Source organism: Lampetra planeri, chromosome 4 (genome assembly GCF_965212315.1).
Source record: "Lampetra planeri chromosome 4, kcLamPlan1.2.h2, whole genome shotgun sequence".
In the NCBI taxonomy this organism is placed as follows: Eukaryota; Metazoa; Chordata; class Hyperoartia; order Petromyzontiformes; family Petromyzontidae; genus Lampetra; species Lampetra planeri.
In genome coordinates this window covers 7,601,812-7,620,265 of record NC_136110.1, presented here as the reverse complement: position 1 = coordinate 7,620,265, position 18,454 = coordinate 7,601,812, and the positions used below count along the sequence as shown (strand labels likewise).

The 18,454-nt window shown below is 45.2% G+C and overlaps 1 protein-coding gene across 2 annotated transcripts in view; it reads left to right on the top strand.

Annotated features, from left to right (window-relative positions):
* LOC144717644 (exocyst complex component 6B-like) overlaps positions 1–18,454 on the top strand; it is a 151,711-nt gene that overhangs the window by 22,622 nt on the left and 110,635 nt on the right. For both annotated transcript variants that reach the window (XR_013585129.1, XM_078593168.1), the window contains exons 6-7: positions 1,869–2,073; positions 10,709–10,900. Coding sequence is in view for 1 of the 2 variants with exons in the window: in XM_078593168.1 (XP_078449294.1) it covers positions 1,869–2,073; positions 10,709–10,900 (397 nt within the window). In the remaining variant the exon portion in view is untranslated. The remainder of the gene's footprint in view (positions 1–1,868; positions 2,074–10,708; positions 10,901–18,454) is intronic.

The following is an 18,454-nucleotide window of genomic DNA, read 5'->3' as shown; positions in this document are numbered from 1 at the left end:
ACCTTCCCTGTTCCCTGCCCCGTGTGCACCTGTCCTTGGACTAATTGTCCACGGAATGTCTGTACTCCCCTCTCCCCATCGCTCGCGCTTTGTCCGGGGCTCTTGATTAATAAAAAAAAAACACCATGAAGAAATTAAGAGCTGGAAATGGGTTTGAGGAGGGGTTATTGTGTTTCTGGCCAGGTCAGTCGAGAACTGGGTCCTGTACCAATAGAATTTCGTCTTCGTGTGGTGGCAAACATTTTAGATCACCAGGTTACCGAAGAAAAATACCAAACTTTGTCAACTTAAATAATGTGTGATGCAAAATGCAGCGAAAAGTTATACAACGCTCAAAGTAAACATATTAAGCAAGACGAATTCATACGCGTCTTCCCTCTTGAATTTACTTGTGCAATTTTAGCTGAAGTTTTTAATTTTAATGTCAACAGGGTTTGTTGAAGTAATGTAAAAGGTATCACCATATGCCTTGAGTCATCGTTGCAATGTTATCTGGCATGCGGGTTTTGCAGTGACTTAAGAGCAGAATGCATTTGTGTTGGCGGGGGATACAGGAATACAGACTTTAGTAAAAGCTGGTTGGGCTTATTGCAATGCACCAAGTTAAAGCACTTTATGGTGGACTTGGCAAAGCAGCCGTGGGCTGCATGAGTAATTGAACGTCTGTGGAGCAAGTGGGGTTCACATTATGTTTTGTCTTCAATTTTAGGGTTGTAGCTTCTAAACCTGCATAGTCAATTTCCTTGACTCTTGAGTATGACCTGTCAAAAGGGATTTGCGCCATTAATTGAAACAGGGACACTTTGTGCGGGTCACCGTCTGAATTTGCACGTAGCTGTGTTACTTTGAAAGTGTATATTCATCTTAGAATTGGGGAAAATGTGCAATGCTGAGCAGGGGCTGTTGATACGAAGTCACTTGAAGAGATTTTAGAAGCAGTTCTGTGGTACGGCCTCCTGCAGATAATTCTCTACAACACAGGGTGATGCACCTGCTCCGTGAGAGTTCCGAATGAAATGCTTCGATACATTACACGCCGCCGATAGTATGAACATGATAAAATTAGTGAAATTGAAAACTACGCATTAAGTTGTTTTTGAGTTGAATCGCGTAAAATATAAACTTGTCCTTAAACCCACCACCACCCGACACAGCCAATTAGTCAGCTTTGCCACGTAAACAAAAAACGTGACAATTAGTTACTACCATTGGAACCTCATTTGCCAGTAAAAAATAGGATAATTGGTTTTTTTACCCTTATATCTGGCAACAAAACTGACACTTTTTGGCGTCATCTGGTCCAACCCATGTGAGACTAGGCTCTAAGGAAAGCTGTCTCGGGTGTGGACCAATCAACTTCAAGGACAGCGCATACATTATCAGAGTTATGTTTTTTGTTTGCATTATGACTACAGGTATTGTGGTCTATGCAAACATGACTCATTGTAAAAAAGATGTCAGTTTTGTTGCCAGATAGAAGGGTAAAAAAACAATTATCAATTAGTTACTAGTTTAGCACACCGGTGTGTTGGTGAGTAAACCCACAACGTTTACAATTTACTCTCCCACACACCGGTGTGCTAGCGAATTGGCGTGTTTTGTTTACGTGACAAACATTACTAATTGTCTATGTCAGGTGGTGTTAGAGAGTAAACCCACCATATTTACAATTGGAGTACGACGTTTCGCTGGTGATTCATTACAACCAGTCTCGTCAGGAAATTATCCAGAATTGTGAAGAAGTCTTACTGCATTGCTCTTAAATATTATGTGTAATATTGGTTGCGAAAGTTTACGTGTAAAAAACAACAACAACCTCCGAGTGAAGTGCAGTGAGCAAAAGTCGCGGGTTCTGCACGTGTGCGCAGGTACTACCCGGCGCTGAAGATGCTGGACGTGCTGGAGCAGGAGTACCTGCCACTCGTGTCCCAGTACCGCTTCTCGCGCCTCATGCTCGACACGCTGCCTCGACTGCGCCAGGAGATTCGCGACGTCTCCATGTCCGACCTCAACGACTTCCTGGAGAGCATCCGCAAGCACTCGGACAAGATCGGCCAGATGGCCATGAAGCAGGCACGTGGGCAGGGCGGCAGCACGTGCATGTACACGCGTGCACACACTGCACATACGCAGCAATTGTACCAGATACTCATTTGAGGCTTGGTCGACTGAACGGAGGCCAAGGCCTGGTTAAATAATTATCAGTGGTATTTGGCATGAGCAGGAATTGAACTCGGGTCGCCGAGTTTGTAGTGCAAATCACTATACCACTGCTCCCCTTATACCACACACATGCGCGTCATACGTAATGCACACGCACCTGCACACATTCATGCCACGTTGATTACACACCACACACGTTCATTTCACGTATATACCACATAGTCATCACATGCTCGCATGCGTGATACATACCTGTCCGTGCATGCACGATGCACATACGCCTGAACACGCGTTAATGCCGCGTATGTACCACCCACAGTGGGGAGTGGCTTGCACACACATCAAACAAAAACAGTTGCAATTTGCCTCCATGCGGCTCCTGGCCTCGCTTTGAGGGCATGTAAAATGTCAAAAAGTTGCCGGGTTAGGCCATAGGTTATGCATCGACATGAATTGGGGTGAATTTCAAATATTTAATCAAATAAACACTTAATAGATGGACAGGCATCTGTGTCGATCGCTAAAGAATTCAGTTTTCAGCAAGGAAACACCCTGGACCGACTCTCATCATCAGCAAGCTGTAAGCCTATTAAACCAATGCTATAACGTACTGGTGATGGTGATGGAATGGCTACCGAAGGAGGGATCGAACACAAGAAGACGTACGACCACCCTCAGAGGACTGGAAGTGGCTTTAGGTGCCTCGTATGACCAGGGGGACTAAGACCCCGTGTCGCGCAAGTTTTGGGTGCGGAGAGAAGCAACCGGCATGTGAAAATTCAGCACCGTATTCTGCTCCGGTTTTTGTATCCAGACACAACCGGCTCAGCCGCAGCCTGTTGAACGCTCCAGTGATGCGTATCCAGATGTGAAAGGGCTCTCTGCTTGCGCTCCTGTTACCTACGCGAGGAGGTGGGAGTCCGGGCTCGGCAGTTCGACATGTGTGTGTGTGTGTAGCATGACGTCCACCTACTGGTGATTCCATTGCAAAAGGTCAAACAGCTGCACCTCTTGGAACTGGCCGCTGCGATTTTTGTGGGGGCATGCAGCTTTTCTGAGCTGCTGCTGCGGAGGAGGAGGAGATATTTTTGCTTAGCACCAACAACAAAAACGAACAGGGTGACTTCTGGGCAGGCTGTTTGAAAGTCATCTCCAGTCATCTCCATTAATTATTGGATTATAATCCATATTCTTAGGTTTTTTCGGTGAAGTCACGTAGGTAAAAAATTAAAATTAATCAAAGTAAAATACAGCTATCGTGCTGTGACGGTTCCACCTGAAGACGGAAGCTTGTGTTGCCTCCGAAACGTCGTGATTTTTTTTACTTTTAGTAATTTTCATTTTTTACCTACGTGACTTTACCGAAAAAAACCTAAGAATATGAATCCTTGCAGTCACGAAAGCTTCATATCTAGGATTATAATCCAGATTTTTATCTGGATTATAATCCAGATATATTTTGTATCGTGGTGAAGCTTTGCGTGGTCATTGTGCGCCGTTGCTGCTACTGCTGTTGCCGAGTGGGCGATAATACCACAAGACCGTGTTGGTTAAATCGCCACGAGCTCACGCTTAATTGCTGAATTTGCACCATGGGGGTGTGAGCCAGCAGGAGCGTTAGAACATGGACTCCTTTCGGAGCAGGAGCGTGCACTTTCAAGGCTTTCTTGTTCAGCAGAGGGCGCCACAGTATAGCACAACTAATTTGTTGTTGGGCTTGCACGTAACATGTTTTACGCCTCGATTCATTTGGTTGCGATCTTCAACAGAAGTGCAGGGCTGCAATGCAGCGTCACATTTTAATGTCGGCGTAACTTTTCACTTGAGGTCGATTGCGTGAAATGTTTACATTTGATCTGCATTGGCCTTTGAGATTGTTGCATGCATGTACACTGCTTGGCCCACGCTGCAACGGGAGTCGTGGGAGTTGTTTGACCATACTTCACCGTGCTGACCAGTGCGGGTTAGTGGAGGTGGGGAGCATAGATGTGGGAAAATTGTACAAAAATAGATTTTGCTGCATTGACCTCTGCTGCCTATAATGTAGCATGAAGCAGCCTGTTTTATGCATAGTGGTCACCTATGCATGCACTATACGCAGTGACCAGGGGCATTCGTCTGGCGTTAGGGGGGCGATAATTACTACGTATAATCCCAATTGTGTAATTTTTGGGTAAGCTTAGAATTTGGCAATTTTGTACCCTGCTTGGCATTCTCTTGCGGACAATGGCAGGAGATCTTTAACGTCCACTGTGTAGCAGATGGCACGTAGTATTATCACAGTCATTACACCTGCGGTATGCAGATTCGGAATCTTCATTTAGACTTGAGGAATCCGATAGGCTATGAGGCTATTTTTCACCGGTGTCCTATATGGACGGGGTCAGCAAGTTGCAACAGTAAACAAAACCAAAAAAGGATGAAAGTGCAAAATAGAGAAAATGATAAGCAAGTAACGAAATATATCTTCTTGGTTCTTTCGGTAAAGTCACGTAGAAGGGAAGTAATAAAATAATAACAATAAAACATAATAAAATTAAATAGTGAGAATTATTTCATTTTATTATGTTTTATTATTATTTTTTTATTTTATTACTTCCCTTCTACGTGACTTTACCGAAAGAACCAAGAAGATGAATCCCTGCAGTCACGAAAGCTTTAAATCAAAATTTAACGAAATATAAGTAAATAAATAATAAATCGTTCATATATGTCCGCTTTATCAACCTTGGGAAAGGCCGCAAAAACAACAACAAAACAGTCCCAGGCCACACTAAAATAACACCACACAGCAGTTGTCCCTCAATAAAAGGGCACATTCACATTGAACTATCGTTACACAACTCAGGATCAAGGTTACAATTCGCAATTGCAAATGTGACTGTATCCAGCACTAATCTTCTACTTCAGTATTAACCAGGGTACTCGCTTTTTCCAAACCATGAGCCTCTGCAACAAGTGGCAAATGCATTACCGCTAAGGCCTTGTCACCGTCCAAGGCATTAAATACCACTGAGGTTGATATGCAGTACGACAGATATGTAGGCTATACTGTTCTGTCCCTGTTGAACACATTTGAAAACACTGCCAAACTGCATAAAGCAGTGCAAAGATAAATCATAAATTGTAATTTACTGCCCGTTATAAAGCCACTGCTAGATGATGGCCTCCCCATGCCGTAGAGGTTGCGAAAATAGTTTGCCGATCCTTCATGCCGGTCAGTGCGGGTTAGAGAAGGCGGTTACCAAGACTGGTTCGATTATCGCTTGCCAGCGATGTTTGCCATGGCTGGGCATCGAACTTTGGTCGTCATATCGTCTGGGTCTTTAGCCAAGTGCGCAAACCACTGCACCACGGCTGCCCGCTGATGCAGTGCATGAATACAATTATGAAAGGTTATTTAATGTTTTTATGTTTATTTAAATGCCATTCCCTATATTGCAAGGTGCTGTTTTAATGACGGGTTTATAATATGTAACAATACGTCATTAATTAATAAATTTCCAGTTGAACGTGCAGAAATGCACGCACGCACACACCCAACAAATCCCTACACACACGTGCGCCCACACACACACCCACACGCCCACACGCTCCGACAAGTGAACCGCGCACACACACACACGCGAGACTCGATAAATACAGAACGCCAGAATTTACCCGGGCAGCTTTACGAGCGTTGTCGCGAGTGCCGCCCCGGCCTGAACGCGGGCGCGAATAAGTGAGCAGAGGGCACGAGATGCGGAGCATCAACAGGGCGAGCACACCGCACTTTGGGGTCAAACTGTGGGTAAAACGAACTTTGTGGTATGCAGGCGGGCGGGCAGGCAGGCAGGCAGGCAAGCAAGCAAGACGTAAATAGGTCTGGCCTCTGCGTGACACGGGGGAACAATTCTTCGCGGGCGATAACGTCGGTGGGAAAAGGCGATAGAAGGGTCGGGGAAACGGAGACGGCGGGGGTTGGGGCGGACATTCGTTAGGCATGGATTCGTACACCTGTTGCGTCGCCTTTCATGCCCCCCCCCCCCCCCCGCTTTGCTCTTTTAAACCCAAGCTCGTGTTTTTGTTTAGTGCTTGAAAAACGCACGCAGGTTTTAGTTCCGTGCCGCAGTGTCAAGTTCACAGCGGTTTAAACCCGACGTTCCCTGGTTACGGACTTTGCTTTTTTTCCTTTTTGCGCGGCGCACGGTATAAACGCGCAGCCCCGGTGATACCCACGCACCTGCGGCTTTGTCTGCTCTCGCATCGCCATTGTCTCTGTGACGAGATAAAAGTAAAGCAGCAACGAAAGACAAAACATTCCTCGCTGATATTCCACTTGATTACATTCACGTGGACTTCACAGAGTTCATGACCAGCATTCCTGCGCACAATTTATCACCATTTCATGCTGAGAAGTAGATGCCCCACTGTGTTCTTTGTGTGTGTATATATATAAAGTGGGGAGTGATAGTGTAGAGGTTAGGGCACTGTGCTACAAAGCCAGTGACCTGAGTTGGACTCACACTCACGGCAAACACCAGTGGCAATTATCTGAACCGGTCTTAGGCCTCTCCGCTAGGTAAACGCAGCCTAAAATGAGTACCTGGTGCGTTTTGTAAGCATCGCTACTGGGGAGACAAAGGCGGTCGAGCGTGGTGCTGGCCACCCATCCCCTTGTGTACCGTTCCGGCGTTCATAGCTGCTCGCTAACAGCACTTGCCCTCACAGTCTGTTAAAGGCTATACGGGGAATTTGTCTTTTGTATTATTTAAAGCATTGCTGTGAAAAATGTTTTTATTTTATATGTAGAAAATACGAGAAGAGTAAAACTTATTTTAGTAACTTAACCAAAAACTACATCATGTTTTTTTTATAACGATTGAGGAATATCCTTCAGTTTTAAGAATCAAATAGATACATTTAGGTGCTCTGTACATCAAATTTGTAGTGTAGCAAATATTTTTCTTTGCCTATCACACAACCAAATGTCTATAATCGCTGGCAGGTTTTATAATTCAGTTAGCGATACACGGTATGAAAATGTATTCAAAGCTCTCCCATTACGCAATTGTGCTCATTACGTAAATCCTCAATTTACTTGCTTAATTAACGAACAAATGACACAGCGTTTAACAAAAAAGCGTATCGGGGGATTTCACGGCGTGACCTTAATATGCGCGCCTCGTGTATTTGCATGATGCGATTTCGTGGCGCGTTGCGGTAAGTTACGCCAATGGCTTTATTATCCACACCTAACCTAAACATCGGATTGACGTTGTCGAATGCTGCATTCGCACTTTTTACATTTATCTCCGCAAAGTTGCGACGATCCTCGTGTTGGACGACACCGCGCGTCAGCATCCACATGCCTCGCGTGCAGCGCTCGCCGAGCGCACGGCGATCGACCGCCGCTTGCAAGACATCGGCGAGGTTTAGTTTTCCGTCGCCGAGCGATTACAGTGACGGGAACTGCAGCGGGTTAAACCGCAGTGGCCATTATGAAGCATTGTCAGAGTTACCCTCTGTTGATACGATCGCTGTCTTTAACACAAGTTTTCTTTCGAACTTAAAAAATAATTTTTAATCAAGCAAATGCACTCGTCACTGAATCTCGATTTTGAATGCATTCGTCAGAAATATTTTTGGATAAGGTAATAAAAAGTTCCGCTAATAAAGATACATTCAACAGACTGACAGACCAACACAATCTTATTCTTTCTTTCGTATGGCGGGAGAGTTGTTCGGTAACGTATATATGGTCGTGACGGTGAGTGAGCCAGTGCTTGGACGGCTTCGCGAGTGACCTGGTGAAATCTGAAACCCTGACGGTCAATGATCGGAGCGTGCAGTGGCGTTACTATGCGGTCCACGGTTTGAGATTGGTGACCACAGTTGCACTGCGAGCCATTCTTAATTCTCCGTCAGTCTCGGAGATGGTTGCGTCTATCGTGCGGTGGTCTGATGCGGCTTGCATGCAGGAACTCCCGAGGGTCAGTACATCTAAGGGTGGAATCCGAGGAACATTCAGAGGATCGGTGGATCGGTTCGAGGGTTGGTCAGGGGTCCGCCGGTGGCTTTGAGAGGTCTACGTTTGTACAAGCACTTCATATATATGTGGGCGTAGCTCTTGTCAGATTTTTCATTCAGGATGTTGTGCACACTCTAACTTTGCTCTCTTCATCCTCACTTGCACAATTCTGCACTTGGGTGTGCAGGTGGGATGTGACTCATTACTGCTGCTGTCTTCTCCCGCCTGATGTAAAACAAACTGGTTTACGCAGACTTCATGACAAATTGTACTTTTGACTTTTGAGTGCTGGTGTCACTGTGGGTCACTAAACTAGTGAAGCTTGTCAAAAGTTCAGAGCTGTTATCATCTAGATTGAATTTCGCCAACCTGTTGAATTATAACCAGCATGTTAACAGCTGGGGTGGAACCTTGGCATAGTGGTCGGTGCGCTACGTTACAAATGCTGACCCGAGTTCGATTCCTGGTCCCGCCTTGCATAGGTGGCGAGTGATATCTGACGCTGTCCCGGGTTCCCCTTTCACCGGCTAGTACTGAGTAGGTTGGTGAAGTATATTCAAATAAATTCCTATAATAACAAGTGTGGGGGGTGATGGCTTCTTTCAGAATTGGATTGACAAAGGGTGAGAGACATAAGATGCCTAACAGCTGATTGCATGGTAGCACATCGCAATCTTTACGAGCTACTTAAGCACTTGACGTAAATGCCACAGCGGGCTGACCTTTTAGCTACAGTCTAACAGCCGGTAATTTCAGTATTACACAAAGTACAGTACTGCAGCTAATTTTCACACGAACAAAACTGCTCGGAGAACTCGCTTTTCTGGATAATAACGCCGTTGGATATTGTATTACCCTGAGTGTTTTTGTAGCGATGGCCCATATTATTTCGTGGGCGATGGCGGTACAGATGTTTTTCGAACCCGGGTCACTGGGCCGGGAGTGCATTGAACATTTCGCCATGCCATTCCCGTCTCGTTATAGGGGTTAGAGCCTAATAGGCCTAATCCCGTCGTCGCCGTCATATCACGTGCCACGATGACAATCAGTCAGAGCTATCGTCCGGACTCAACGAGGACGCCGCACCGCACCAAGAGCTTCGTCGTAGCGAGCGTCGTGAACCCGGGGTTATCGCCCTTTTAATGAATATTTTTAAACCGAGCGTATCACAACACGCTGGCCGTTGAGAACGGATCTACGTTGACACTCGAACTCTGAGACACGGTGCTGTTAACACCTTTCGTCGTTATGGCTGCAGTTCCATAATAATCGACTTGACAATATCATTTTGTGCTACAGTGTACAAACATTTTAACTGTTTAATGGTCCAAGGAGAGGTTATAAGTGTCAAGACATACGGCCGTGGGAGGGGGGGGGTGGGAGGGAAACGGTTTCACTGTGACTATGAAGGAATGTTCGTACGATAGCGAAACTTGGTGTGTGTTTGGAATATGTTTTTTGGAACAATTTATCTCTTATTAAATGTATGTATCTGTCCCGTATAGGATTTTTCGGTTGTTAATTTACCTTCAGCAATTGTCCGAGGTATGTATTTTCTAGTTGCATCCCTGCAATATATATCTTCCGTTGTATAGATCTAGAATATTTATTCCTATGGAAATTATTGAAAACAGATCAAAACATTATATGATACAGAGGCAAATGAGAGCAGGTTGGGGCAGTTTTGAAAATCCGAACTTGACAATGAAATGCAATGTGGCTCCAAAAAAATAGTTTTAATCTGCACATTTATCGTGCTCTGACATGATCTAGACATGGGAAATGACAAAATAAATTAAATAAAAGCTGAATAACAAACATGCATAGAGAGATGAGTGTTTGGGAGATACTGAGAGCCAGAAAGAGACGCACATGGATGAGAACACATGCAAAAGCTTGAGATATTTAAACTATGAACAATTGTTATTTTACCAGGTAAGGCCCACTGAGCTATATAGCTCTTTTTCAAAAACGACCTGGCCACAAATAATGGCTCAACAAAGTGGCTTATGACGTGGAAAAGAGAGACATGCAAAATCCAGATATGCAGGTGTCAGGGTCGAGATCGAACCCACGACCTCCGTTTACCAGGCGAGGTAGTTAACATCTCGCCACCTGGGCGCCCATTATATCGACCGTTAAGAAAAGAAAGTGAGCTTGGGCAGGACTTGTCGCTCGAAGCGATGATCGCCCGTGGTCGAGACTGACGATGGAGTGGTGGCTGCGGGAGGAAGTTTGCCCAGGAAGACGTCCGCTTTGGGAACGTAGTGATGTTGCCTCCGAAACGTCGTGATTTTTATTTTATTTTTATTTTACTTTTATAAATTTACATTTTTTACCTACGTGACTTTACCGAAAAAACCTAAGAATATGAATCCTTGCAGTCATGAAAGCTTCAAATCTAGAATTGATGAAATCGACTCGTGCGCACCAGCTGGATGGATTCCCGCACCGTGGCACCACGAGGATCGGTCGCGGCTGTCGGCGGCGACTGTCACGAACCCGAATTAAATGACGCGCGCATGTCCGTTGTAGGCTCAGAGCCAGCGGAGCCTGGATAGCGCCGTGCACCAGCGGCAGAAGAGCGCGGAAGCCCAGAGAGGTCGCGGCAGGGAGGCCGGGCCCGGCTCGGACGCCGAGCCGGCCGGGAACAGTCCCGCGTCCGAGCAGGACTCGGGCATCCTGGACGAGGACGAGGAGGAGGAGGAAGAGGAGCTCGAGGAGGAGGTGGGTGGCCGGTTCGGTGCACTTCACATTTTCTTGTGTCTGCCTTTGTATTGCAGTGCAACGTCGCGTTTCCGACCGTGTCCGTTGAACCGGCCGTACCCGGTGCGCAGTGTAACATTCACAAGTACAAACCTTCTCGCATGCATTCACTTCTAAAGCACAGTGAAGCATTCTGTCATGTTCAACGCAGTGTGACTGTCATGACTGTCATGACTGTCATTTTCCATAGATGTTCACAAATATGACCTTTTTATATAGCCTTTATATAGCCGCCAATATCTCGGTCAAGATCGAGTCGAATTAACACGTAGGCTTTCGCGACCAATATTGTTCATAATCAACGATTTTTGGGTTTAGATCGCGTTATTTATGAATGTGTCGTAACCCTCCACCACCCGACACGGCCAATCAGTAAAAAAGTGTCACGTTGACAAAAGTGAACTATTTGTCTTTTGTCAACGTGACACTTTTTTACTGATTGGCCGTGTCGGGTGGTGGAGGGTTACGACACATTCATAAATAACGCGATCTAAACCCAAAAATCGTTGATTATGATCGAGTCGAATGTTCGACGTTGTACTTTACAAAACTGACATCCAAACATGGATAAACCACACAACACAAACTTAGTTGAGAGGAAAATTCTGGCACGCTGGCGTTTGAGTCGGCAAGAAGCTTCCACGTGAATGTTCCCAGTTTCAGTTGGAATGCACAAGATGGTTTACATCTCTAAATGAGCTCAAGCTTCCCGTAAAATCGCTTGACTTCTGTGTGGCCACCACTCCCACTGTGAATCCCTGCTTTTTCCCCACCTCCTTTGAAAACAGACAACGCTCATTTATTTACCCAGGAAAGAGTCACTGAGTCTCAAATAACGTTTAGAAGGGTCATTTTATTAAAATGTTTTGCCAGTGCTTTAAATGAGAGTTTGGCATCTGAGAGGCAGCCTTCCCATCCAAGTAACTCACCAAGCTCAGACATTGCCTAGATTTTGAAATCTGCCACGCACGGGCGTGTTGAGCATTGGGCAGGAAAACCTGATCACGCAGAGGAGACCCACACAAATTAATGGGTGCTCTATTATTCTTTGGTTCTTTAGGGAAAGTCACGTAGGTATAAAATAAAATAAATCACGTGATTGAATTTATTGTATTTGATACCTATGTGACTTTACCGAAAGAACCAAAGAATATGGATCCCTGCAGTCACGAAAAACCTAAAATCTAGATTAATGGGTGATCACTCATACATGGCACGCATAGGGTGGGTTCCCGTGTTCTGTTCTACAACAGTGTTCCTCATCTAATTTTCATAGGGGGGCCACTCTAAGACATCGGTATGAGGGCTGCCACACATTTGAAACCATTGGGTTTGACAGCATGATGGGGTGTGTTCACGTGTTGTGTATTGTCAGGGGCCGCACTAAAGGCCAAGAGGGGCCGCCAGTGGCCCGCAGGCCTTGCAATGAAGAACACTGTCCTACAGTCATGCAGTTTGGGGTAGCTTGGTAGTCCAGTAGCCATCATACTCACCAGTGAGCCATTGATTAAAAACAGTAATCCCACGTTGAACATGGTAGATGCATTCCTTTAAAGTGCCCCATTGAGTGACAAACCGTGTTAAGGGAGGAATTACTTTACTGAATCACATTTGGACTGTTTCAGCCTGCAGTCGTCCCATGGCAGCACAAAGAATTGAGATGGGGGTATGCTGCGTACTGTATCATTCCGCGTACTGTATTGTTGTGCCGCTCAGCCACGCAGCTCAAGAAAGTAAATTGTCGTCGACTGCTCAGAAACCGCGTTATAACGGTGTGCATTCCGCATTGTGCGAAAAGTGTTCTCGAATAGAAGAATCGTGTTAAGCTATGACTTACCGTGCATTCCAGTTTGCATACAATTTATGGTTAATTTTCTATAGCTGCAAGGAATTACCAAAGCCTTTGATCCGCTAAAGTAGATGTAAATTTCCTGTGACATCGTTCACAAACAGTTTATTATTTTGGAGCAAGTATTGATTGCTGATTTAAAAGTGACGTATTTCCGTCACGTACATTGGCAAGCAAAAAAAAACGGTTTGTTTCTATCTCCATCTTTTAATTTAATTATCATTCTTGATGTCTTCACATGTGGGTTAACAAAGTTTTCGTGTTGATTTGTAACATCAGTATATCTTGTTCACAAGTTTTCACAACTTTATTTGACACGCAACAAAACTCAATTGTGATAAATGTACTCGCACGAGTGGCACATGCGAACCATGTGCCACTCACTTGCCGTCCCAATTCAACGATTTCTCGAATAGCACGCTATATTAACAGTTTTCTACAACAAAAAAACAACATGCATGAAGCCCAGCTGGAGTAGTTTTGTTACCAAACATATACTCTATTGATTTAAACAAGCGCCTAAAAACTAATCATTCCAGCGGCGGCACAAAGCCGATGGTTGTGGCCGCGTGCCAATTTTCTCGTAACCCTATACATATATCGCTGCAATTTTCACTCAATAAATTCACTTGTGTGTTGTACAACAGCGAACGCCACACGGGGTGCAGCCAGATTTTTATCAAAGCGTGTAAAGCTCCCACTGCCGTGGCATATTCGTTTGAAGTGCTTGTAATAGCGGGGGTAAAGAGTTGAGTACTTTAGGATGATTTCCATGAGGTCACTCCGAGGCCACGGTTGCCACAAAAGAGCCCCGGTAATCTCGGCTCCGTCGTGCCGATTCCGCACCGATGACAACTTCTCCGGCCACACGGCGGCCTTGCGTGCGAGGTGCAGGTTCCGAGCGCGAGCTGGGTTGCGCAGAGGTCAGTAATCTGTTCGCATTGTGCAGAAAATTTGCGCTGTCATTGCGGTCGTACACATCGCTTCGGGCAGAGTTTTATGAGATGGCGTAAATTACATTTTTATAAGGCCCCCATGTGGCGAGCGTTTCCTTGCACTTCTAGGCGTCCTTCCCGTTCAACTTGATGGCCGCGTACAATGCACAGTAAATAAAAATGTGCTGCCAATGAAAAGGCGTTTTCGCGCGTATTTTCGACTCAAGTGCAATAAATAACAAACAACGCCAGGGCAACTCGTGTTATTCCACTTATTGCCATGTTAAAAAGATACATGCGTGCATTTGCGGCTGCTGAAATACTGCAAAAGGCCTTTGCGATGGAAAAACGTGGTTTATTTATGAGAACGGTTGAACCATGGCTCTTCACAGCACTAATATTGTGCAGCCTCTTTCAAGAGTGACATTTAAACGTCTGTGTTTATACGCTCTTCCATAAAGGGTTACTCTTTATACGAATTTAACAAAAAAATCCTTGAATTTATTTTGACCACATTGCTCAAGGTTAAGCAAACGGTCGCGTTTTGGTGTTTCTTGGAACGTGCGGTTATTTAAAGGCGGTGCGTTTATTTTTTTTCTGTCGAACCCCCGGCGGTGCCCTCCTCTGTTGGTTCGTCCGCTGGGTTAAGCAAATGGGTATTTCTTTTTTGTTAGTATTTATGGGGGTTAGTAAGAGGCCGTGTGCACGTTACAGCCGCGTCTGACCTCGGGCTGCACCCCCCTATGTTTATACACTGATGAGGACAGACGTGCTGGAACGGGATGAGAGTTGTCGGCCATATGAAACCTCCTGTCCCGTCCGTGTAATTTTCGAGTTATCTCGTCCATCTCTGACGCGCTTTGCTCCGAGGTCACGTTCAGGTCCATCAGATAAAGCGGTGACTTTCTGGAGTCTGCCTCTCTCTTTTTTTGTTGTTGTTGTTGCTGCTGCTGCTGCTGCCCGTGCTTTTTTGGCCAACTTATCTCTCGGAGTTTTTTTTTTATTGCGTGCCCGCTGGATATCAGGGTGCAACCCCGTTGGCCGCAGACGTGAAACTCGTAAACGGGGCGGTTGAGCCGGGGTGCAAGCGCGCTTCGGGGGAAAAAAAAAAGCGCTTTTCTTTGGTTTAATGCACCACAAAAATGGCAACAAGTTATTCTCAATGCCATCTGGATACCACCACCGATCGTGCATAGGCAGTCGGCCACATCATCCCACGTCTGGGAAAATCGAGGACTCCAGAATGCCCGGAGTGTGGGATGTGCTTGGCCGTTTGACTGCTCACGTTTGCAATGGGCACGGAGTTTTGCCTTGCGCAAGGTTTACATAATGTGTAATAATAATAGTCGTACACAGTCCTTTGCCATTCCACGACTGCATGAAGATCTCTCCACGCCGTGTCAGTTGTACAGCTCGTTCGGCCATATTTCACCACCCTGGTCAGTGTGGCTTGGTGAAGGGGGGGATATTTCTGGTTTAAAGAGCACTTGGCATTGGTGATAGTTGTGACCGGGAATCAAGTTCAGGTCATTGGACTCATAAATGTGTTTATTTAAGTAATAAGTTGCCATGTATTGCTTCACCTCCCCGGTGATTTGATACATTTTCATGAATAGTGGTCACAATTGAATGCAGCAGTCAAATTATTTGTAAAATTTTTACCATCTCCTTGGCGTTGCTTCTTGTTAGTTCCATCTTAACCTTCAGTATCGTTCACTTTATTGGCTTAACTGTAAAATGTTCACGTAATTTGCACAGGCTACGTATAACGCATTCTTCATCGCACAATTGAATATTTTTACCGCGAGCTTAAGATTTCACTTTAATCCATGAGATTACCTCGTTGCATGCAAACAAACAGTTCATGAGGTGTTTGTAAAGATGGATCGCATGAAGCGGACAAAATTGTAAGTTCACACTTTGCTCAGGGTGGCTTGCTTTGTCCAGAAGATAATATGCTCTGTTTCCTACAGAACTATTTAAGTCAAATAAGCCACAATGGCATCACACTCACAATGCCAAATGTTTTTAGAAATATACAAAGACAAAAATCCCCTGTGTAAGCCTTCAACACGCTCTGTCTGGCCGAGTTCTGTTCGCGAGCACGTTGCATGAGCACGTCGATTTGGCCAGAACTACGTCTGTCTGCCTTTGTTTCCCCAGTGCTGTTGGTAACACATCGCATCACGTACTCATTTATGACCGAGTCAACTGAGGCAAGTTCCGGAACTGGTTCAAATATCACTCGATTCACGTGGCCGGCAATCGGACTAAGATCAATGGGTCCGTAGCGCGGTGTGTTAACCTTTCCACCGCCACCTCTCCGCACGCACGCTCGCTCGCTACACATTATCTATGGCAAAGGTCATGATCGTTTTTTCAGGATATTTAGTCTAATAGACCATGAGACAAAGTGTTTCTAGCGAATTGTTTTATTATTATTTAAGTGTGCATGCCTTGCCTTGCCTTGCCTGCCTGTGTGTTCCGTCGTTCCGACCTCTTATCGCGTTTCACGTAATCGCTCGTACAGATGCGTTCTGGCCGTGCGTTACTAAAAGTAGGCTCCCAGGCGCGCCAGCATCATGGCCCCCCCCCGTCCGATTTGGCAGCGTCGTGTTTGTTTTCACTGCTAAGTGGTGCAACGTGCAGAAACGCATACATTGCTCGGGGTTTGTTTGGCTTTCGTTTGAAAATAATGTTCCACTGTCTCCCGTTCGGATCTTGTTTGGCGGAAAAAAAAACCGTCACAATGTCACGGCGCGCTGCGTTTATGGCTTAAGTTGCGAATATTGAAAGATGGATACGCATTTATTATCTTTAGCGAATATTCTTATTTTTTTCGCAAATATTTTCGGGGCCTGTGTTATGGTTGGTTATAGTGAGAAGTGATCAAATATTGTCAGTGACGTTTAAAAAAAAAATCGTTCTTTCTTTTCTTTTTTCTTTTCATAACGTGGCTTTTAATGCAAATATGTTGGCCGGCTGCCCAACATGTCAGTATTGTTGGCATGCACTGGTATCAAGGTGTGTTTATGCTCAGGTGCAGTAGAGGACACGGTTTTTCTTCACAACTGGCACGTGCTTAAGAGCTTTGCCAATGTCCCTTACCTGCCACTGTGACAGTAATCCACCGCCATGTGGTGCTGTTAGGGGCAAAGTTGATGCGTGAAAACCGTTCGTGAAGAAAGTTTCACCGCCGTAACATTTTCTAGTTTTGTCGTGGGGTTGTCCTCTTCTTGTACAGCTGAGCTGTTCATCCTCTTGAACCCGCAAACTGTTCGCTGCTGGATGAAGGCCTCCCTAAGGCCTCAACACCTCGCATTGGCATATGGTGCGACAATCATGATTGTATGTATGGTGAACTTTCTTTGCACCGTACGTAGCCAACAATGCTTATCCATGTTTAAAAAGTGACATTGATCAACTTTCAACCCCATCTGCATCAAAAAGTGGAACAAGTGAAGACATCAGGAGCTCATTGCATCGGACCCACATGCTGTCTGGAGGACTCTCTACCAGTGGATGGTCAAGAGGGCCATACATCTCCATGTACTGCATTCAGAAAATGAAATGCTTCAACGTCCCGTTATCAAACCAACTTTGCAGTGCATTATTTCCGATAGTATAATCCTTATTTACAAATGGGATGTTTTTAATCACTTTAAGACATATCTTCGGAGTGCCGAATAATGTTGTTTACAGATTAATGTCTACGTTATTGTGCATTTATTAAAGCACATCATCATACGAGTGTGCGCTTAATTTTCGGGGCACTCTGCCCTCGACAATTGACACCAGCACATGTGTAAAGCTAACAAGTGTGCCAGCTGTTGGTCTGATTCAGCTACTTTCTCCAACCTTCCTCTCTCCTAGCTCGCCAAGTCGCAGTGATTATGCAGATTTCATTGCCGTTAAATCCAATGCTTTCCATGTCCGTAAGCCCATGGCTATTATCATCTCAGAGGAATGAAGAAAAAATATCACAAATTTTCCCTAAAGTATAGAATTCTTTTGCATACTGGAACAGGAGCTATTTATCTCGGCATTTATTTTAGTAAAAGCAATTATATATATTTAAAAAAATCCGTTTACTTTTTGTGAATATTTACCAGGATAACTACCACAGATTGTTATCTTTGCAGTACATCATGAAATGTATTTCAGAGATGTGGTATCAGTTCGATCTGGAGAAGTGTATTTTTATCTCTCGATTTTTTTACTCTAACAGCCGATTGTTATTGGAAACTTGCAATTGAAAAGTTGAGGCTCACAGCTGACGATGGATTCGTAGCCGAGTGATTGAACGTGCATGAGGCATCAGCCGAATAGGAGACGGGCTGAGCCGTCCCTTAGTATCCGGCGAATCGGGGCAACTGCCCCGTGCCCCGTGCTATGGGGGGCCCACATTTCGACGTCACGGTGTCAGATGTAATACCTCCGGTTTAGTTGGACGGCATTGGGGGGTTCCACACGGTGGGATTTGCCCCGGGCCCCGCACCCTCCCTTTGGACGGCCCTGGAGATGGGGCGAGCGATAAAATGGGGTCACACGAGAATGAGATGGATTGTACTTGCACTGGACTACAAGCTGTTGGCAATTTGCAAGGATGCGGCTTCATTTGCCAGTCACATGGTGACGATGATCATAATTAACTTTGCAAATAGGCACAATTTTTTTTTTAACTTTTGTACATTTTATTATCGGCATTACGTCTTGAAACAACCCCGAGCA